This window comes from Ctenopharyngodon idella, chromosome 6 (genome assembly GCF_019924925.1).
Source record: "Ctenopharyngodon idella isolate HZGC_01 chromosome 6, HZGC01, whole genome shotgun sequence".
Taxonomy (NCBI): domain Eukaryota; kingdom Metazoa; phylum Chordata; class Actinopteri; order Cypriniformes; family Xenocyprididae; genus Ctenopharyngodon; species Ctenopharyngodon idella.
Window position 1 is genome coordinate 23,042,617 of NC_067225.1, and position 18,129 is coordinate 23,060,745.

General features: G+C 35.8%; 4 protein-coding genes across 8 annotated transcripts; 2 read left to right on the forward strand and 2 right to left on the reverse strand.

Moving 5' to 3' along the window:
* Window positions 1-65: 65 nt before the first annotated feature.
* LOC127514797 (ICOS ligand-like) lies at window positions 66-3,217 on the forward strand. 4 transcript variants are annotated; one of them, XM_051897984.1, is made up of 5 exons: window positions 66-604; window positions 737-1,069; window positions 1,155-1,439; window positions 1,599-1,773; window positions 1,849-3,217. In XM_051897984.1, exons 1-4 carry the CDS (start codon window positions 544-546, stop codon window positions 1,730-1,732), a joined length of 813 nt encoding a protein of 270 aa, XP_051753944.1. In that variant the 5' UTR covers window positions 66-543; the 3' UTR covers window positions 1,733-1,773; window positions 1,849-3,217. The 4 variants fall into 4 exon arrangements, with proteins under 4 accessions (XP_051753944.1, XP_051753943.1, XP_051753945.1 ...); XM_051897983.1 differs by having other exon boundaries at window positions 1,615-1,773; XM_051897985.1 differs by having other exon boundaries at window positions 840-1,069; window positions 1,615-1,773.
* A 351-nt stretch (window positions 3,218-3,568) lies between these two features.
* Window positions 3,569-8,952, reverse strand: nit2 (nitrilase family, member 2). The gene is made up of 10 exons (XM_051897987.1): window positions 8,793-8,952; window positions 8,258-8,376; window positions 8,037-8,157; window positions 7,859-7,947; window positions 7,175-7,268; window positions 5,273-5,347; window positions 5,101-5,179; window positions 4,921-5,019; window positions 4,781-4,836; window positions 3,569-3,909 (listed from the first exon to the last, which is right to left on the reverse strand). The coding sequence occupies exons 1-10, from the start codon at window positions 8,818-8,820 to the stop codon at window positions 3,815-3,817; spliced, it is 855 nt and encodes a 284-aa protein (XP_051753947.1). The 5' UTR covers window positions 8,821-8,952; the 3' UTR covers window positions 3,569-3,814.
* Window positions 8,953-9,108: 156 nt separating this feature from the next.
* On the forward strand, window positions 9,109-13,079 carry gtpbp6 (GTP binding protein 6 (putative)). The gene is made up of 10 exons (XM_051897966.1): window positions 9,109-9,679; window positions 9,762-9,899; window positions 9,982-10,052; window positions 10,299-10,429; window positions 11,171-11,241; window positions 11,316-11,474; window positions 11,555-11,763; window positions 12,173-12,321; window positions 12,571-12,723; window positions 12,799-13,079. Exons 1-10 carry the CDS (start codon window positions 9,274-9,276, stop codon window positions 12,923-12,925), a joined length of 1,614 nt encoding a protein of 537 aa, XP_051753926.1. The 5' UTR covers window positions 9,109-9,273; the 3' UTR covers window positions 12,926-13,079.
* On the reverse strand, window positions 12,986-16,638 carry si:dkey-66a8.7 (PI-PLC X domain-containing protein 1). Of its 2 annotated transcripts, XM_051897980.1 has the most exons (6): window positions 16,228-16,637; window positions 15,700-15,836; window positions 15,382-15,510; window positions 15,129-15,284; window positions 14,033-14,216; window positions 12,986-13,950 (listed from the first exon to the last, which is right to left on the reverse strand). In XM_051897980.1, exons 1-6 carry the CDS (start codon window positions 16,343-16,345, stop codon window positions 13,718-13,720), a joined length of 957 nt encoding a protein of 318 aa, XP_051753940.1. In that variant the 5' UTR covers window positions 16,346-16,637; the 3' UTR covers window positions 12,986-13,717. The 2 variants fall into 2 exon arrangements, with proteins under 2 accessions (XP_051753940.1, XP_051753939.1); XM_051897979.1 differs by having other exon boundaries at window positions 15,382-15,836; window positions 16,228-16,638.
* Window positions 16,639-18,129: the final 1,491 nt, after the last annotated feature.

Genomic DNA, 18,129 nt, shown 5'->3' on the forward strand with positions numbered 1-18,129 from the left:
GGGTTCAGCGCAATGATAGTGATCTGATGATGCAACATTTACATCTAAAAAACTAAACCAATCAATTAACCAAGTTTATTCTATCTATCTATCTATCTATCTATCTATATGATTTGACAGCTTTTGAGAACATTTAACAACACGTCAAATTTGTTCTGACAGTGTTTATGGGTTAAAATCAAACAACATTTTGTGAAACTTCAAGGTAATATGAAAAATAAAATTTACAAATTATTTTAACTTTGAAATGTATTAATTAATGTATTTATTTACTTACTTGCTTGCTTACATATAGCCTATGGCAAGTGCATTTCCTTAGCCTACACTTTCTAAAATCACCAGGAAGTTCCATTCATTTGATTACTCGCGCTATAGCCAATGCAGACAGTTTGGCATGTCATTTTGGTTTTGGGCACAGCCCAAAAATATGACCTAACAACAACTTTAAGTGACGGCAGTTTTATAGCAGTTTGATAGCAGTTCGCTGTACCAGTCTCCTTAAGGGTGCGCTTTTGACAAAAACCACATGATTATCTTTGAGCGATGACAGAGACCTGGTTTGGTGCTTTGCTGCTTAGCGTGACAAGTGTTACATCAGTACAAGGTAAGTCCTGTGGGTGTGTTTGAATTAGTTCCAGCTCAATCGACTCTCTTGATTCTGTCTTGAAAGTTGATTAGTTGTTTTACACTGTAGGCTATACTTTAGATTAAATTTTAACTCCTATCTACTATCTAGCTGATGAATGCATAGTGGGAGTGATTGGGGAGCGTGCTCTCCTTCCATGTGTTTATACTGGGGTAAAAAATTTGACCTCCTTCCACATCTCATCTGAATGGAGAAGAGGAATGGAAACAGTGCACACTGCAGTCTGGATAGAGGGACAAGTGGATGATCAAAATGTATCCAACAGTATCCGGACTACAGTGTCATCTTTAGCCCCAAAAACTGGAGATTTCTCCATGGAGTTACACGACATACATTTATCAGATACACATAATTACAGTTTTCATCTTAAGCTTCATGGTGAAAAAAGTTGCTCTCTTTGCACTGTCTGTCTCACCGTCGCAGGTAAAGATAAAATATTTAATGCAAATATTGACTTTTAATTCTGATACTTATTTTGGTTTCAAGCATTCAACCTGTTTATCTGCAGGTCATTTCAGCCATCCTACTTTATTGAGAGAGAATGGAGTGGATGGTGGCAAATCCAGACTGTTTTGCAACTCTAGAGGAGGATTTCCTGCTCCATCCATCTACTGGCTTGTCAACCACACACAGCGTCCTCCAGAAACATTAGTCACAACTTTAATAAATACTCTACCACAGTCTCAACTCTACAACATCACAAGTATCCTATCCATCAACATATCAGCAGATGCTGCTGTAACCTGTGTCATAAAAAACAACCTGCTGAATGAAACTTTAACAGCAACGAACTGTAAGTACCTTGTCAGTTTCCGTAACGGTGGTGGGCTTTTTTGCATACACCAGATAATATGTAAAACAAGTGGATGTCTTGTAACATGAATAATACGGTAGCCTGAGATGTACAAAAAACACAACCATACACCAATTAAAAATATGATTACTATGTGAGTTTTGTGTGTGATCAGTTGGCGTTCGGTCAAGTACATCGGTGGTACGGCTGTCAGAGCACATGTGGGCATTCAGTGCTGCTCTCTGTGTGGTTGTATTCTTGCTGGTGGCTGCGTCTCTGGGTTTCCAGAGTAAATGGGATCAAGATAGAAAAAGAAAGCAACACAAATGTGGAGGTACCCAAAGACCAATTTATGTGATGGTCTAACTATGTGGATTTGTTATATGACAGTAATTTCTTTGTGTTGCAGATGATTCATCTAGCGAGGGCACTGGCATGATTGTGTTCGATTTGGAGCAATGGGCTTCCCTTCCAGAGACGGATGTGTAACATGGTTTGGAAAGGCATTCTAGGTTGATACCATTAACTTCTGCAATGCTTATTCACACTGGAAATGATTCAGAGTTTCACTTCATAATCTGATTCAGTGGATGAATCACCTTGAGATGGTACAAACTTCATTCAAGGCCATTGGTTTATGCTTTTCTTTCATTGAATATCCTCTTTTTTCCATACAAACAGCTAAACAAAAGGCCTTCAACAAAGTACAATAGAATAAAACAGGTCAAACAAAGAATATTAATTTATCTGTATTCAATATACAGCTCAAACACTTTATAATTAAGTATCTAGACATGATACACATACATTCTTGCTGTACCATTATAAGATATTTGGATGAAACATTACATTTTCAGATTATTACAAATATCTATAACATGCTATGTTGTTGGGAAAGAGCTCAAAACAACTTTAATAACTTTACCTGTTTTTTCCAAAATGGTTAGACAGGCTTGAGCAGAAATGCAGATGAGTTACTATATTAGTCATATGTTCCACTGTCATGTTATTCTCGCTGTTATCTGTTATGGGGTGCTGTTGTTACTAAATAAAATTAAAATATTTAGCAGCGCTGAATGTGGCAGTAGGACAATTTTAGCACCACATTTTCATATATAAAAGGTACTTGCCTTGTAATCACTGTGTAATACTTTAACAATTGTATTAAAATAAGTGTAAATGGAAAGCCCCAGGGAGACAACATTTATGACTGTATTGTACATAGAATTTTAATTGTTTATAGCAGAACTAGTAACAAAGTACAAACTGTGATGCACTTGTTCTTGTCAATAATTAAAATGTTTTTGTTCTGTTGTAACCCACATTAATTCTTTTAGTTACCCTTTGTTAGAGGTTACATGAACATGGATCTTATCTGCCATTGTCTATAGTCCATTTATATGTGCAATAAGTCAATGTACTAAGAAAATACATTGAACCAGAAAGATGACCACGTCATATTGGGAACTGAATAGCTTTCTGTAAATAACAGTTTTAAATAACCCCTAAATCCCTTACTTTAAATTATCTAAATGCAACAGTTATCAAACTCACCTATGTCAGCAATTATACAAAAGCCTCCTCTGACCCAGCTTTTGTCAACTTCACCCCTGCATGAAAAGGGGGCACAGTTGCCATGCCAACCCATACAACATTGCACATAACTGGTCACTGAGCCAGAAAACACATCTTTGGGAGGAAGAAAAAAAGCTCCCCTTCCAATCTTTTGACACCAAGTTTCTAATTTTTATGGATTAAACTATATATAAGCACTGGAATTCCGGAATTGCTTGTCTTTCCAATCCTGGAGCAATATTTTTATTAAATTATTTAATTACGGAATGCTCCTTAATGCTGTGACCTATAATCTTACACTGCACAAAACGTAAACTAGCCTTGTAACAATTCAATTTACTCCAATAGTCAGTTAAAAAAAAAAAAAAAAAAAATGCAACTTATAAAATGTAAATATATTCCAGATAATATTTTAATCAGTTATTTTAGCTTTAATAGTGCCAATATAAAAAGAAATGATTTTAAATTAAAAATCACTTATCTTAATAATATAATGCTTAATATGCACCATTCTACCAGTCCAGGAATAACTGTCCAATGTTTTAACCACTACATTAAGATGTTAAAGAAGGAATGAAAGTTCTTTTATTTATTCCAAATACAATTTTTCATTGTAAGAGCATCAGCAAGAGTGCAAATTACGAGGCACTTGTTGTTCACAATAATTAAAACATCTTTTTAGTGCGATTCCCCACATTCACACAGATGAAGGCTTCTCTCTAACACCTGACAAAATGCTGACTAAGTCTGCCATAAATCAAGACTTAATGTCCACTGCAGTGCTTCGTCTGTACGAGTGTTCAGCCCTCCTGAACACTGTTAACACTGTATAGATCATTCCGTCGCTGTGTAGTGATTGGGATCTGCTGACGCACATCAGCCAAATACTGCAGGTCTACAAGCAGAAGAGAAAGAATATGTTTGCATTATGCTCAACGTGCTCTATATAGCTCACAATTTAAAGGGTTAGTTCACCCAAAAATGAAATTTCTGTCATGAAGTACTCACCCTCATGTCGTTCCAAACCTGTAAGACCTTCGTTCATCTTCATAACACAAATTAAGATATTTCTGATGAAATCCGAGAGGTTTTTTTTTTTTTTATCTCCCATAGTAAGCAACGAAATTACCACATTCAAGGTCCAGAAAATAAATAAATAATTAAATAAATAATTAAAATAGTCAACGTGACTACAGTGGTTTAACCTCAATGTTATGAAGAGACGAGAATACTTTTTGTGCGCAAAAACAAAACAAAAATAACAACTTTATTCAACAATTTCCTCTCTACCCTGTCATTCCCCTACGCAGTTTACATTGAAGACACATTGCAGAGCTTCCGGGTTCTACGTCACGTGAACAGCTTTGGCCAATACTGATCCAGCGTTCGAATGTAAACAAGGAAGCGCTGCACTGCATTCACTGCATCAACTGCATAGTAGACTGACAGGGTAGAGAAAAAATTGTTAAATAAAGTCGTTATTTTTGTTTTGTTTTTGTGCACAAAAAGTATTCTCGTCGCTTCATAACATTAAGGTTGAACCACTGTAGTCACGTTGACTACTTGTCTTTACTACTTTTCTGGGCCTTGAATTTTATTGCTTTCTAGGGGAGATTAAAAAAAAGGGGGATTTCATCAAAAATATCTTAATTTGTGTTCTGAAGATGAACAAAGGTTTTGGAAGAACATGAGGGTGAGTACTTAATGACAAATTTCATTTTTGGGTGAACTAACCCTTAAAATAAATTTAAAACACTGAAACTCACCTATGTCAGCATATACAACAGATTCCTCTGACCCAGCTTTGGTAACTACCTCCCCCCTGTAAGGAAAGAGGGCACAGGTACCATAGTAATCTATACTAACATATGCATAACCTGTAGCAAATAAGAGAGAAAGCACTTACCAAGGGTTAACTACAGAGCTGTGACCCCAGGCCACATAGTTGGCGGTCTCATCTCTTGCTGGTGAAGCAGTGGCCACATATACCTGATTATCTACTGCCCTGTGAAAAGGACACAAACTGTCTTACAGGGGAATGGGGAACTGAATAGTTCAGAAACTCTAGATGGTCTGAGATACAGACCTCCCCCTCTGCAGAAGCTCCCAGTGAGCTGGTCCTGTGGTCATATTGAAGGCACCAGGATATACCAAAAGCTGGCAACCTACATAGACAGAGATATGAGGAAATCACATCAAGCATACCTAAATTATATTTTATCCAAATTGTTCACATATGCCATCTTAAGAATTCTCACCTTTCTTGGCATAGATCTGTGCAAGCTCTGCAAACCTGATGTCATAACATATTCCAACACCTACTTTACAAAATGCTGCAAAGAAAGACATAAACAGTGTGACTTCACATCTGGGGAGAGCAAAAATATAAAGGTAACATTGGCGATGCACCAATATATTCTGCCAAATACTGATAGGCAATAATTGAGAAATGATAAATGACCAATATCAAAATAATATACTATTTCTTTCTAAACACATTTAAAATAAAACACTAAAAACTGAAATCAATTGTTTTAAATTCTATAAGTGAATTTAGGCATCACAACATTATAATGTACAGTACGGAAAATTGATATTCAGATTGAGATTTGCTAAATATTACATTGTTTTTTTTGTTGTTGTTTTTTTTTTGTTTTTTACAGATTAACTAAATGTAGAAATTGGGTAAATAAGCAAGCACAAAAATCCAGTATCTGCAGATATATACCCAACATTGATACTACTGAAAAAATAAAATAAAATAATGATTTTATATATATATATATATATATATATATACACACACACACAGGTGCTGGTCATATAATTAGAATATCATCAAAAAGTTGATTTATTTCACTAATTCCATTCAAAAAGTGAAACTTGTATATTATATTCATTCATTACAAACAGACTGATATATTTCAAATGTTTATTTCTTTTAATTTTGATGATTATAACTTACAACTAAGGAAAATCCCAAATTCAGTATCTCAGAAAATTAGAATATTACTTAAGACAAATACAAAGAAAGGATTTTTAGAAATCTTGGCCAACTGAAAAGTATGAACATGAAAAGTATGAGCATGTACAGCACTCAATACTTAGTTGGGGCTCCTTTTGCCTGAATTACTGCAGCAATGCGGCGTGGCATGGAGTCGATCAGTCTGTGGCACTGCTCAGGTGTTATAAGAGCCCAGGTTGATCTGATAGTGGCCTTCAGCTCTTCTGCATTGTTGGGTCTGGCATATCGCATCTTCCTCTTCACAATACCCCATAGATTTTCTATGGGGTCAAGGTCAGGCGAGTTTGCTGGCCAATTAAGAACAGGGATACCATGGTCCTTAAACCAGGTACTGGTAGCTTTGGCACTGTGTGCAGGTGCCAAGTCCAGTTGGAAAATGAAATCTGCATCTCCATAAAGTTGGTCAGCAGCAGGAAGCATGAAGTGCTCTAAAACTTCCTGGTATACGGCTGCGTTGACCTTGGACCTCAGAAAACACAGTGGACCAACACCAGCAGATGACATGGCACCCCAAACCATCACTGACTGTGGAAACTTTACACTGAACCTCAAGCAACGTGGATTGTGTGCCTCTCCTCTCTTCCTCCAGACTCTGGGACCCTGATTTCCAAAGGAAATGCAAAATTTACTTTCATCAGAGAACATAACTTTGGACCACTCAGCAGCAGTCCAGTCCTTTTTGTCTTTAGCCCAGGCGAAACGCTTCTGACGCTGTCTGTTGTTCAAGAGTGGCTTGACACAAGGAATGCGACAGCTGAAACCCATGTCTTGCATATGTCTGTGCGTAGTGGTTCTTGAAGCACTGACTCCAGCTGCAGTCCACTCTTTGTGAATCTCCCCCACATTTTTGAATGGGTTTTGTTTCACAATCCTCTCCAGGGTGCGGTTATCCCTATTGCTTGTACACTTTTTTTGTACCACATCTTTTCCTTCCCTTCGCCTCTCTATTAATGTGCTTGGACACAGAGCTCTGTGAACAGCCAGCCTCTTTTGCAATGACCTTTTGTGTCTTGCCCTCCTTGTGCAAGGTGTCAATGTATATATATATATATATATATATATGTTGGCCGATAAGAAATATAGTGCCAATCTATCCCTAGGTAACATGGTGAAGATTTCTATAATACACACTCACGGGTTTCAAACATGGATAAAGTGTTTCCTGGACTTAGTGTTTCAGACTCCTGAAACCGTATTTTCCCAGGTACATCAATGTCAAAGAGATGAATCTGAAAGGAAATAAGAATTAAAAAAAAGAAGAGTATAAATGCATAATTTTTGGAGTCATTTTAATAACATGTTTTACTTTAGCCAAATTGTTAATCTAAAGGCTTATGATTTTAATACATCATGAAATATTTTATATACATATAATATTGTTTAAAAGTGTGGGGTTGGTAACATTTAATGTTTTTCAAAGAAATTTGATCAAAAATATAGTAAAAACACTAAAATTGTGAAATATTATTACAACTTAAACAACAGTTTTCTACTTTAATATATTTTATTTTATATAAATTTATTATTGTAAATATTTTATATAATTTATTCCTGTGATGGAAAACTAAATTTTTAGCAGCCATCACTCTAGTCTTCAGATTTAAAAATCATTTTAATATGCTGATTTGGATTTTAAGAACCATTTCTTATTATTATCAATAATGAAAACAGTTGTGCTGCTTAATATTTTTGTAGAAACCATGAAACATTTTTCAGGATTTTTTGATGAATGGAAAGTTCAAAAGAACAGCATTTTTATTTGAAGCAGAGATCTTTTGTAACATTATATAAATATATAAATGTCTTTACTGTCACTCACTTTCCTGTGTTTCACAAGCAGCTTTCCATCAGGTCCAAAAACTGAGCAGGTGTTATAGAGCTTCCCTCCATCCTCCTCAGGAATGGAACCTACAACATAGACACAATCATGTAAGGGCCATGGAAATGAATGGCATCAACCATACATACATGTGCTGGTTTGCGTCTGAGGGTCTCACCTCCCACTAAATAGACCCCACACTCCTTGGCTGCCTCTGACAACACCTCTGTGGACTCTCCTGGGATCTTCTCAGCATACTCAGCAAAGAACCCGGTTCCATAAGGGGAGTTGAAGCACTCCTGCAAAAACATGGATAATGGATTATTAAATGTCATATTGTTCTATAAACCAATGTCTATGTAGTAATATATAATCAAAGATAGAGAATGTAATACTCACAGGTAAGACCACAACTTTTGCACCTTGGCCTGCAGCCTCCTTCACAAGTTTTTGTGCTCTTCCTAAATTGTCAGCCTTAATCTTTGACACATGTAATTGCACCACAGCCAGACGAAACTCTAGAGGACAGAAGACCAAGTTTGTTTATTAGCTGTTCCAGGATAAATGATTCACAACTCTTACCATTTTTTTCAACCAGCTGTCTCATCTGTTGGATTTTGTTTTGGGACTCTGCACTTTTGAACTTTGTCAAAGCAGATCCAGTCAAAACAAAAAACATGTTTTTAGTTTCATTGTAGTTTTGTGTGATTGAACTTAAAAGCACAGTCAAAACATGATCTATGTGAAGCACACCTGTAGACAAAACATAAATACAATTTTTGTGTTTAGGTTCAAACATCTACACATTTAATCAGTCCAAAACTTGACAGTATGAACTGCTAAATGCAAAGTGAAATGATGGACGCAACGTTTAGATTATCAGCAACTAAAATATATGAAATAGCATAATCCGAAAACAACAATATCTACTCACTCGACATTGCCTTAAAGATACCAGACATTACAGGCTACTGCTAGTAACATACATATCTATGGACAGTCATGCATTGCAGGACACTTTACGCCCACTAAAATACATTCAAAATAAAAGTCATCGGTCGGAGGTCATATTTTTCTTCGTGTGGATGGATTATGTTTAACTATTCAACAAAGAAAAAACACTTAGATTTCTTCTCAGCTTATTTCTAATTTGTTAAAAAAGGGAAGTTGAAATAACCGCGTACTATTTATAAAATAAAGAATTGATTTATTTAATACCGCATCTATCCTACCGGTGGCGCAGTTGAACAGTCGCCGGTGTTAAACACAAGAGAAGAAGACGTATCAAAACATGCATGGTGAACCAGATATGCAGTTAGTTGTACAGTAAAATAAATGGCTTTCTTGCTGATTTCGTTCTAGATCGCTTGTATGATTTGGACGCGTTGTTTATATTGTAACTTGAACCTGAGCAGATGAATCTTAACAAGATAAGTGTCTTGACCAAGCATGTGTTTCTATGCAAACATGTCTTGAGTAGGTGGTACATGAACTTTGCTAAATGTAAACCAATCAAATTTCCTCAATGTACTTCAAAATTAGTTGCTACCATCTTACCATGCACAAGACAAAGTTTAAAGACTGGGGTTGCAGTTCCAGTTCTACCAGCAAGGCCTTTGTCTTTGACAGCTTGCATGTTCAAGAGCAAAACTCACAGCACAGATGACAACCTAGAAGAAGAAGACTATGAAATTGATGAAGCTGAAATAGAGGAGCTTTTCCAGCAGCAGATTCCCACAGGTATTGGTAAAGAAGACCACAGGATCTTCATTGTTCATCCTGATGTGAAATGGGGCAGCAGAAAGCAGTATCTTACCACAGGTAAAAGTGTACTACTTGCACTGATTTCAGTTAGTGTATAAATGTGACATATTGCAGAATACAGTGTTGTTCCCTTTAACAGCGGCACTTCAGATGGAAGAGGCTGTTGGGCTGGTGAACACTTTACACAAATGGAGCGTTGTTGACAAGATCATCCTTTCTACCAAGACACCAGAAAATAAAAGAATTTTCGGCAAGGGAAACTTCCAGACTCTTACAGGTATATAGCTTACTGGTTTTGAATAAATCATATATTTTAGACACAAATTGACATCTTTTTTATGTGCTGATACATTGCTAAGAAAAGATCAAAGCTACACCTGGGGTCACAGCTGTCTTTGTGAACGTGGAGCGCCTTTCACCTTCCTCGGAAGTGAGTATTCAGAGCATGATACTGTGGTTGCAGAAATGTTCACTTCAAAGGCTTCTAAAACTTGTGCACTAAAGAAAATATATTTTAACTATTATGATGCATGAAGTATATAATTACTATAAAACAGTACTAGATTCTCTATCGCTGTAATATAACCATAATAAGTTCTACTTTGAATACTGTTGTAAATTAAAGTGTCAGTAATTTTTTCTTAGAAACATGCAATGTGTTATACTTCTGTTTCAGAAAGAACTGCAGGAAGCCTGGGGAGTAAAAGTTCTTGATAGGTACTCGCTTGTTCTGCACATTTTCCGATGTAACGCTAAAACAAAAGAGGCCAAACTGCAGATCTCTTTAGCAGAGATTCCCTTGCTCAGGTAAATTATGTTTGTTAGTTCACTCTTTTTCTTTACTATATTGTTTCCTGATGAAATCAAGAATTCTTTCCTATCAAACACTACCGTTCAAAAGTTTAAGGTTAGTACTTTTTATGTTTTTGAGATTCTTTTTAAGATTCTTATGCTCACCAAGGCTGCATTTATTTAATCAAAATACAGTAAAAACTGCAATATTGTGAAGGATTATTTAAATTTACTGTTTTCTATTTTAATATAAAATGTAATTTATTCCTGTGATGCCAGTGCTGAATTTTCAGCAGCCAATACTTCAGTCTTCAGTGTCACATGATCCTTCAGAAATCATTCTAATATGCTGATTTGCTGCTCAAGAAACATTTATTATTATTATTATTATTATCTTTTATCTGTTTTCTATTGAAAACAGTTGCGCTGCTTAATATTTTTGTGGAAACTGTGATACATTTTTCAGAATTCTTTTGAGTTCAGAAGAACTGCATTTGTTTGAAGTAAAAATCTTTTCTGTCACTTTTGATCAATTTAATGCATCCTTGCTGAATAAAAGTTTTAATTTCTTTTAAAAAATTCTTTACTAACTCCAAATTTTTGAACAGTAGTGTACCTTGCGACACAATGAAAGCCGATGACCCTGGTGTGTTTTATTTTGTCCAGTTTGCTGATTATTAGTCTGGTATAATCACTTTTATATCATACTAATAAGTAACACAGATTTAACATATTTTTGTTTTTTGAACACATAAGATCACGCCTGAGAAATGAAGTAGCAAACTTAGACCAGCAAGGTGGCGGCTCAAGGTACATTATGGGCTCAGGTAAGGAAACTTTTAATCCAGGGGCATTTTTAATCCCAGGTTAATGTAAACTGGAACTAAAATGTTGTCTTCAGGTGAAACCTTGTATGAAGTGCAGCAGCGATTGTTGAAAGAGCGAGAGCTGAAGATCCGATCGGCCCTGGAGCGACTTAGAAAGAAGAGGCACCTGCTGCGCTCCCAGCGCAAACACAAAGACTTTCCCATCATCTCTGTCATGGGCTACACCAACTGTGGTGAGGTTTGGATAAATATTAAATTGTTAATCTATTATATGAGATAGTAAGAAACACATTAACTGTATTTGTTTCTGAAGGTAAAACAACTCTGATTAAAGCACTGACTGGAGATGCTGGTCTTCAGCCTAAAGACCAGCTCTTTGCCACCCTGGATGTTACTGTACATGCAGGACAGCTGCCAAGTCACATGACTGTACTGTATGTAGACACCATTGGCTTTTTGTCCCAGCTCCCTCACCAGCTTATTGACTCTTTCTCTGCCACACTGGAGGATGTGACACATTCTGTACGTACCCAAAACACAAAACTTTTCATTTTTAGCGATGTTATAGATTTAGATATAGATTTATGTATAATGCACGATAAAGGTATTCATAATGTACATTATAATGCATTCACTTATCTATATAAATGTATATAGATCAGTGAATGCGTTATATCCTTTCATAAATAATTGTAACCAAAGTTAAAATGAATTATATGTGCACATTACTTGTTACATCTGAAATTCATTGTTTGTCATGTGTTTTAATGCATTATACTTTCTAAAGGTGTGTTTAATAGATACAATTATTCATGAGACCATACAATGCATTATAAGATGCATTACAAGACATAATTAATGCATTAAAAATAAAGACTTTAGTAAAGTGTTACCGAAGTTACGGAAGGTTTAACACCCTCTCCTTTTGCAGGACCTTATAATTCATGTGAGAGACATCAGTCATCCAGAAACTGTGAATCAAAAGGTCAATGTACTGAACGTCCTAAAGAATCTTCAGATTCCAGAAAGACTCCTCAACTCCATAATAGAGGTGCACAATAAGATTGACCTCATTGAAGGGTGAGAGACATAGTCAGTCATTTAGTAACAAATAGTCAAATACTATTTTAAAACCCAAGTCAATAAACCTCCAAACATAACTTACCTTGAATTTTATGCTACAGATATGAATGATGCCTCAAATCATGTGACTTGAAAAGATTTTTAAAATTTTTTAAAAAACACTTTGAACACAGGCAATGACATTTTGCATGAGCGAGATTTTTTTTAATTTAATACATATAAATATGTTTTATATACATTTTACAGATATGAGGCCAGAGATCCTGAGGTTACCCCCATATCAGCTCTTAAACAGCACGGACTGGAGGTATTAAAAGAAAAGATTGAAGAAGCGGTTGTTAAGTATACCGGAAAACAAACAATGACCCTCAAAGTGCAGCTCAACACCCCTCAATTAGCGTAAGTCAAAATGAATAAGGGATTGAATGATTTTATCCAAAGACTTGCTAATGTGGTGTCCTTTTCCCTTCACAGTTGGCTGTATAAGGAGGCGACGGTTCAGGCGGTAGATGATGTTGGAGATGACTGCACTGCCAATGTCAAGGTCATCATTAGCCAAGCTGCATATGGCCGCTACAGGAAGCTGTTTCAGGTCACCTAGTAACAGCCGGCCCCAGTTTCACAGCCAGAACAACATCATCCAAAATAATTCACAAAATAATGATTTGTATATATTTATTTGCTTTATAAACAGTGTATTTAAAATATCTCAAAACTATATTTTACTACAATAAAATCAGACATTAGGAAGCAAAGTTGATTTGTGTTAATATAAACAATATTGTTATAAAATACATGTATGCTTTCTATCAAAAAATGTTCATTAAGCAGCATACAGATACAGTAAAGGCATATGTAAACACTGAGGATAAAATATTGCATTTAGGCATTAACCTGCACACACTTTTAAGCAGGGTTCACACTGTACGATTTTGCCCATCTTAAGACAAATTTTGTGAATTCTAAAAGATTCCTCAGATCCTAGAAGCCTTTGATTGTAAGTTTGACATGTTCACCAACAGCCGATTAATGACTATTGCCTCCGACGAAATTCTGGCAGTGTCGGAACATTTGACGCACAATCCTGTAGTGTGATTTCTCCTACAATAACCGTCAAGTCAAAAACCAATAGAATTGCAGAACCTGATGACGCAATTAGTGAGACAACAACAAACCACCACATGGTCCACACACATGTCTTCGTTTTTTCCAGTTTTCTTTTCAAGAGAAGCCATGATCAAAATGAACACTAGAGATTGTTTTTGTTTGCTAGCTACCATTTCTATCCCACATGTAAATACAGTTCACGTCACTGAACGTGTCACTGATTGATGATGTAAAACTCCGGGAGAGACCTTACATCTAAAGTCATTGTGCTTCAACAGCTCCTTGATTACAGCAGTTTTTTGTTGAGCGCAATAACAATAGAGCATAATGGGACAGGTCCAATGAAGTCACCTGCTATTATGTTTAGACTTGTGGGTTCAGCTCCTGGTTTCTGATCTTCTAGCCATTTCCTCACACAGTTCCAATTCTTCATGGTCAGAGTTTGGATCGATTCCAGAGGGTGCGTGGCGATGAAGCATCGATCTGTTGTCAAATTCAGGCCTGCTACAAAAAAACCCTCTGGGCAAAAGAAATATTCTGATCAGAGACCAGTGGAACCATCATTTTGTTCCAATTACAATCAACCAAAAGCTTCTCTCACCAGGTCGACCAAGCTGTTTCTGCCATTCAAGATACTGGAGCAGCTCTTCTGCATTAGGCTTATTGGCCCAAAGGTAAGGGATAGCAGGCCATAACTCCACATGACGTGCTGCTGACTGGTCCTTATATGATAGAACCACTTGATAGCCTGATGTCCACAGGCTCCGCAAGGTCAGTAGGACTTCCTTTAAAAATATGTATGACACAAAACAAATCAGTAACCTATTTTGAGCCTGTTGTTGTTTAAAGTGTTAGTATGAGTGCCAACTCCAAAATGTTTTTATATACACTGTTGGTGAAAAGTTTTGAATTATTGAGGGTTTTTTGAAAGAAGTCTGCTATGCTCACCAAGGCTGCATTTATTTGATAAAAAATACAGAAAAAAACAGTAATAGTGTAAAATAATTGTACCATTTTAAATACCTGGGTTTTTTATTTTAATATATTTTAAAAAGTAATGTATTCCTGTGATGGCAAAGCAGAATTTTCAGCATCATTACTCCAGTCTTCAGTGTCACATGATTCTTCAGAATTATTCTAACATGCTGATTTGGTGCTCATTTAGTATCCATTATTATTGGTGCAAATCTATGATCAATTATTATTGTAGTTATTATTATTGTAGTATTAATGTTAAAAATAGTTTTTGTTCTTTAATTTTTTTGTTGAAACCATGATGCTTTCTTTAGGATTATTTGATTAATAAAAAGTTCAAAAGAACAGAATTTATTTGAAATACAAATCTTGTGTAATATTATTTACTGTCACTTTTGATTCATTTAGTGTGTCCTTGTTTACCTCAAACTTTTGAATGCTAGTGTATCACTGTTTTCACAAAAATGTTAAGCAGCACAACTGTTTCAACATTGACAATAATAAGAAGAAATGTTTCTTAAACACTAAATCAGCTTCACAATATTACTAGTCTTACTGTATTTTTGATCAAATAAATGCAGCCTTGTTAAGCATAAGACTCTTTCAAAGCCATTAAAGATCTTAATTATTCTACATTTTTAACCTGTATTGTATTAAACATACTATCAGAATGATATTAAAGAAAAATATTGTTGCGTCTGAAATTCCAAATGGTTTCTTACATTGCGAGGGCACAGCTTAGAGCCAAAGATTTTCTTCAGAGAATATATGAATTCTTCATGCAGTTTATGATCCAGTCCTTCAAAATGACTACAAGCCAGAATGATGATTTCTTTGGGATGAGATTCAAGCCATGAAGCAACTGTCTGTAGAGTTTTCTAAAAAATAAAACATGCCTATAAAGCAGAAAATGCACAAAATAAAGAATAAAATGGCAAACTTAAATAGCTGACCCATCTCAACATGCATACTTACAATGACGGTCGCATGTGTGTAAATTACATGAGTGAAGTAAAGCTCATTTGAAGAATCATACTGTTTATGGGCAATTCGAAGATCAAAGTATCGAATGCCTGCTGTGAGTTGCTCCACTATGTTTTGCACCTGCTTGCAACACAATAAGGGACTTTGATATGGTGTTACAAATACATTTCTCATGTAAAAATGCCTGAATTTGCACAACCAATATACTGACACTATGAGAGCAATAGGAGAAGCACTTGTACCTCTGCTATGAAATATTAGGCATTTTAAGCAGTCAGAATAATAAACAAATTTGAGGTATATTCCTGCCTGAGTAGTGGCCCATCTATAAATAGCTGGCCGGGTGAAGCAGCAGAAAACTCCATCCAGCAATCTGAAGGTGTCTGACTCAGACGGGAGCAGAGGAGAAGTGATATCCAGACAGTAGCTCATTGCATCATGGCTACCTGAAAACAAATGTTTTGGAAAGATTTAAACTCAACATTTCATATCCCTGTGAATGTTGTGGGCAGGAAAAATAAACTATTTTGCATATGTTTTATCACTGTATCTATCCAAGATTACTTTAGAAAGATTTAGAAATCTATATTAACAGAAAACTGGGGTGTAAGATAGAAATGTGAGTATCTGGTGTGCTTTTTTATTTTCAGAATGATCATTTGCAAAGTAAAGCACAATATATTATGCAGTAATTTATATTATTTTGGTAAAATATTATAAAATGAAATAATAGATTAAATAATAACATTTCATAAATAAACAGGTTACATCTAGTTTAAAACAACAACAACAAAAACATGTAATTGACACTTTCGTTGTCCTTCCGCAGGGGCTCACCTGGTATTGAGAGATTCGTTAAAGGGACATCCCACAGTTTCTCTGGCAAACATGACATCCATTCCTCGTGATTAATTTCAGCCTCTTTAATGTTATCCATCAGTTTACCGGAGTGCATAAAACCAGTACTTCTTTACAAATGCTTCTAAATTGCTGCGTTTGAAAACAAAATGAATTGATTCGCTGAAACCGTCCGTGTTTAAGCGAAACAACAGATAACACACCATCGATAACGAGGCTCAAAGCCCAACTCTTTTTAAATGTAACTACATAACTTCGGTTAGTAAACTCCTTCTTCTACGAAAACAAAAGTCTTTTGTACGTGTTACGACTATACGTGGACATGAAAGACACTTCACGTGCTAACTCTGTATTTCCTTGTTCCCTGCGGCTTCAGTCTCTCGCGCTGTACAGCTGATTTCGTTCATGAGAGTTAAAACCGCCCAAAAATCTATTTTCCTGTACTTGATAGTCATCTTGGTCATTCCTGTTCTGCAGTACATTTTAATTTCCCTATCATATAGCCTAGATATTTTGGATAAAATATTACATTCACAAAAGATAAAAATTATTTTTTTTCTTTTATCTTTTATGATAATAAAAAGGGGTGAATCTTAACTTTTTTGTCATGTTCCCGGATACATCACTCATTTCTAACATAAAAAACTAGCATAGCACTAGTATTAAGCATATTGGATGTGTTTCTGTTTTATTTCTCTAATCAAAATTACAGCTATCTGTAAAAAAAATAATAAAAATAAAAATAATAATAAAAGTAGGGCCTAGGCTAGACGTTCTCACCACGGATCATTGACTACGCTCTTTTTTTTTCCATCCTGTTACTTAATTTATTTTACATAATCAAGTTTTACTAAAGTCTTATATTCCCTTTAGACATACTATGGCAATACAATTCATTTAGTTTTCTTATCTTTTCTTTTTTTTCCTCTCTCTCTCTCTCAAATTTGTCAACATGTTATTCCAAACTGTGGATTGGAAATCTGTGACCTTTCATCATTTTTATCATCTTTGAGGTGGATAGAGACACAAAGCCCCATTATCAAAGGTTAACTTTGACTAAAGGCTTTCAGCAGAGTCCAAAATCAATAGAACAAAGCATAGTTAAATGCTGCATTCCATGTCAGCTAATTCTTGCTCTCTCTTGCTTCTGTTTGTGTTGATAGAATCAGAGAATTCTTCAGTATTAATAACTCACCTGTTGTTATTCATGTTACACTGAAACTCAAACATGACATAAATAACCAAAAATTAGGTAAATACAGATTCAAACCATCAACAACAACAAACATTAAACCAGAACAGCCTGGGGGTATTCCAGAAAGCAGGTTATGTGACATACCTGGGTATGTTTAAGAGTAAGTAATAACCTCAACCTTTGGTACCAAAACGGATGTAACTTTCAGGGTATGTAAGTAGCCATAGCAACTTATTCTCTGGGCTAGTTTGGGTTAAAAGGTATTCAGATGTGTGATATATATACAGTATATATACACTATATTGCCAAAAGTTTTGGGACGCCTGCCTTTACATGCACATGAACTTTAATGACATTCCATTCTTAATCCGTAGGGTTTAATATGGAGTTGATCCACCCTTTGCAGCTATAACAGCTTCAATTCTTCTGGGAAGGCTTTCCACAAGGTTTAGGAGTGTGTTTATGGGAATTTTTCACCATTCTTCTAGAAGCGCATTTGTGAGGTCAGGCAGTGATGTTGGCGAGAAGGCCTGGCTCACAGTCTCCACTCTAATTCATCCCAAAGGTCGGGTTGAGGTCAGGACCTTGCTTTGTGCACTGGTGCGCAGTCATGTTGGAACAGGAAGGGGCCATCTCCAAACTGTTCCCACAAAGTTGGGATCATGAAATTGTCCAAAATGTCTTGG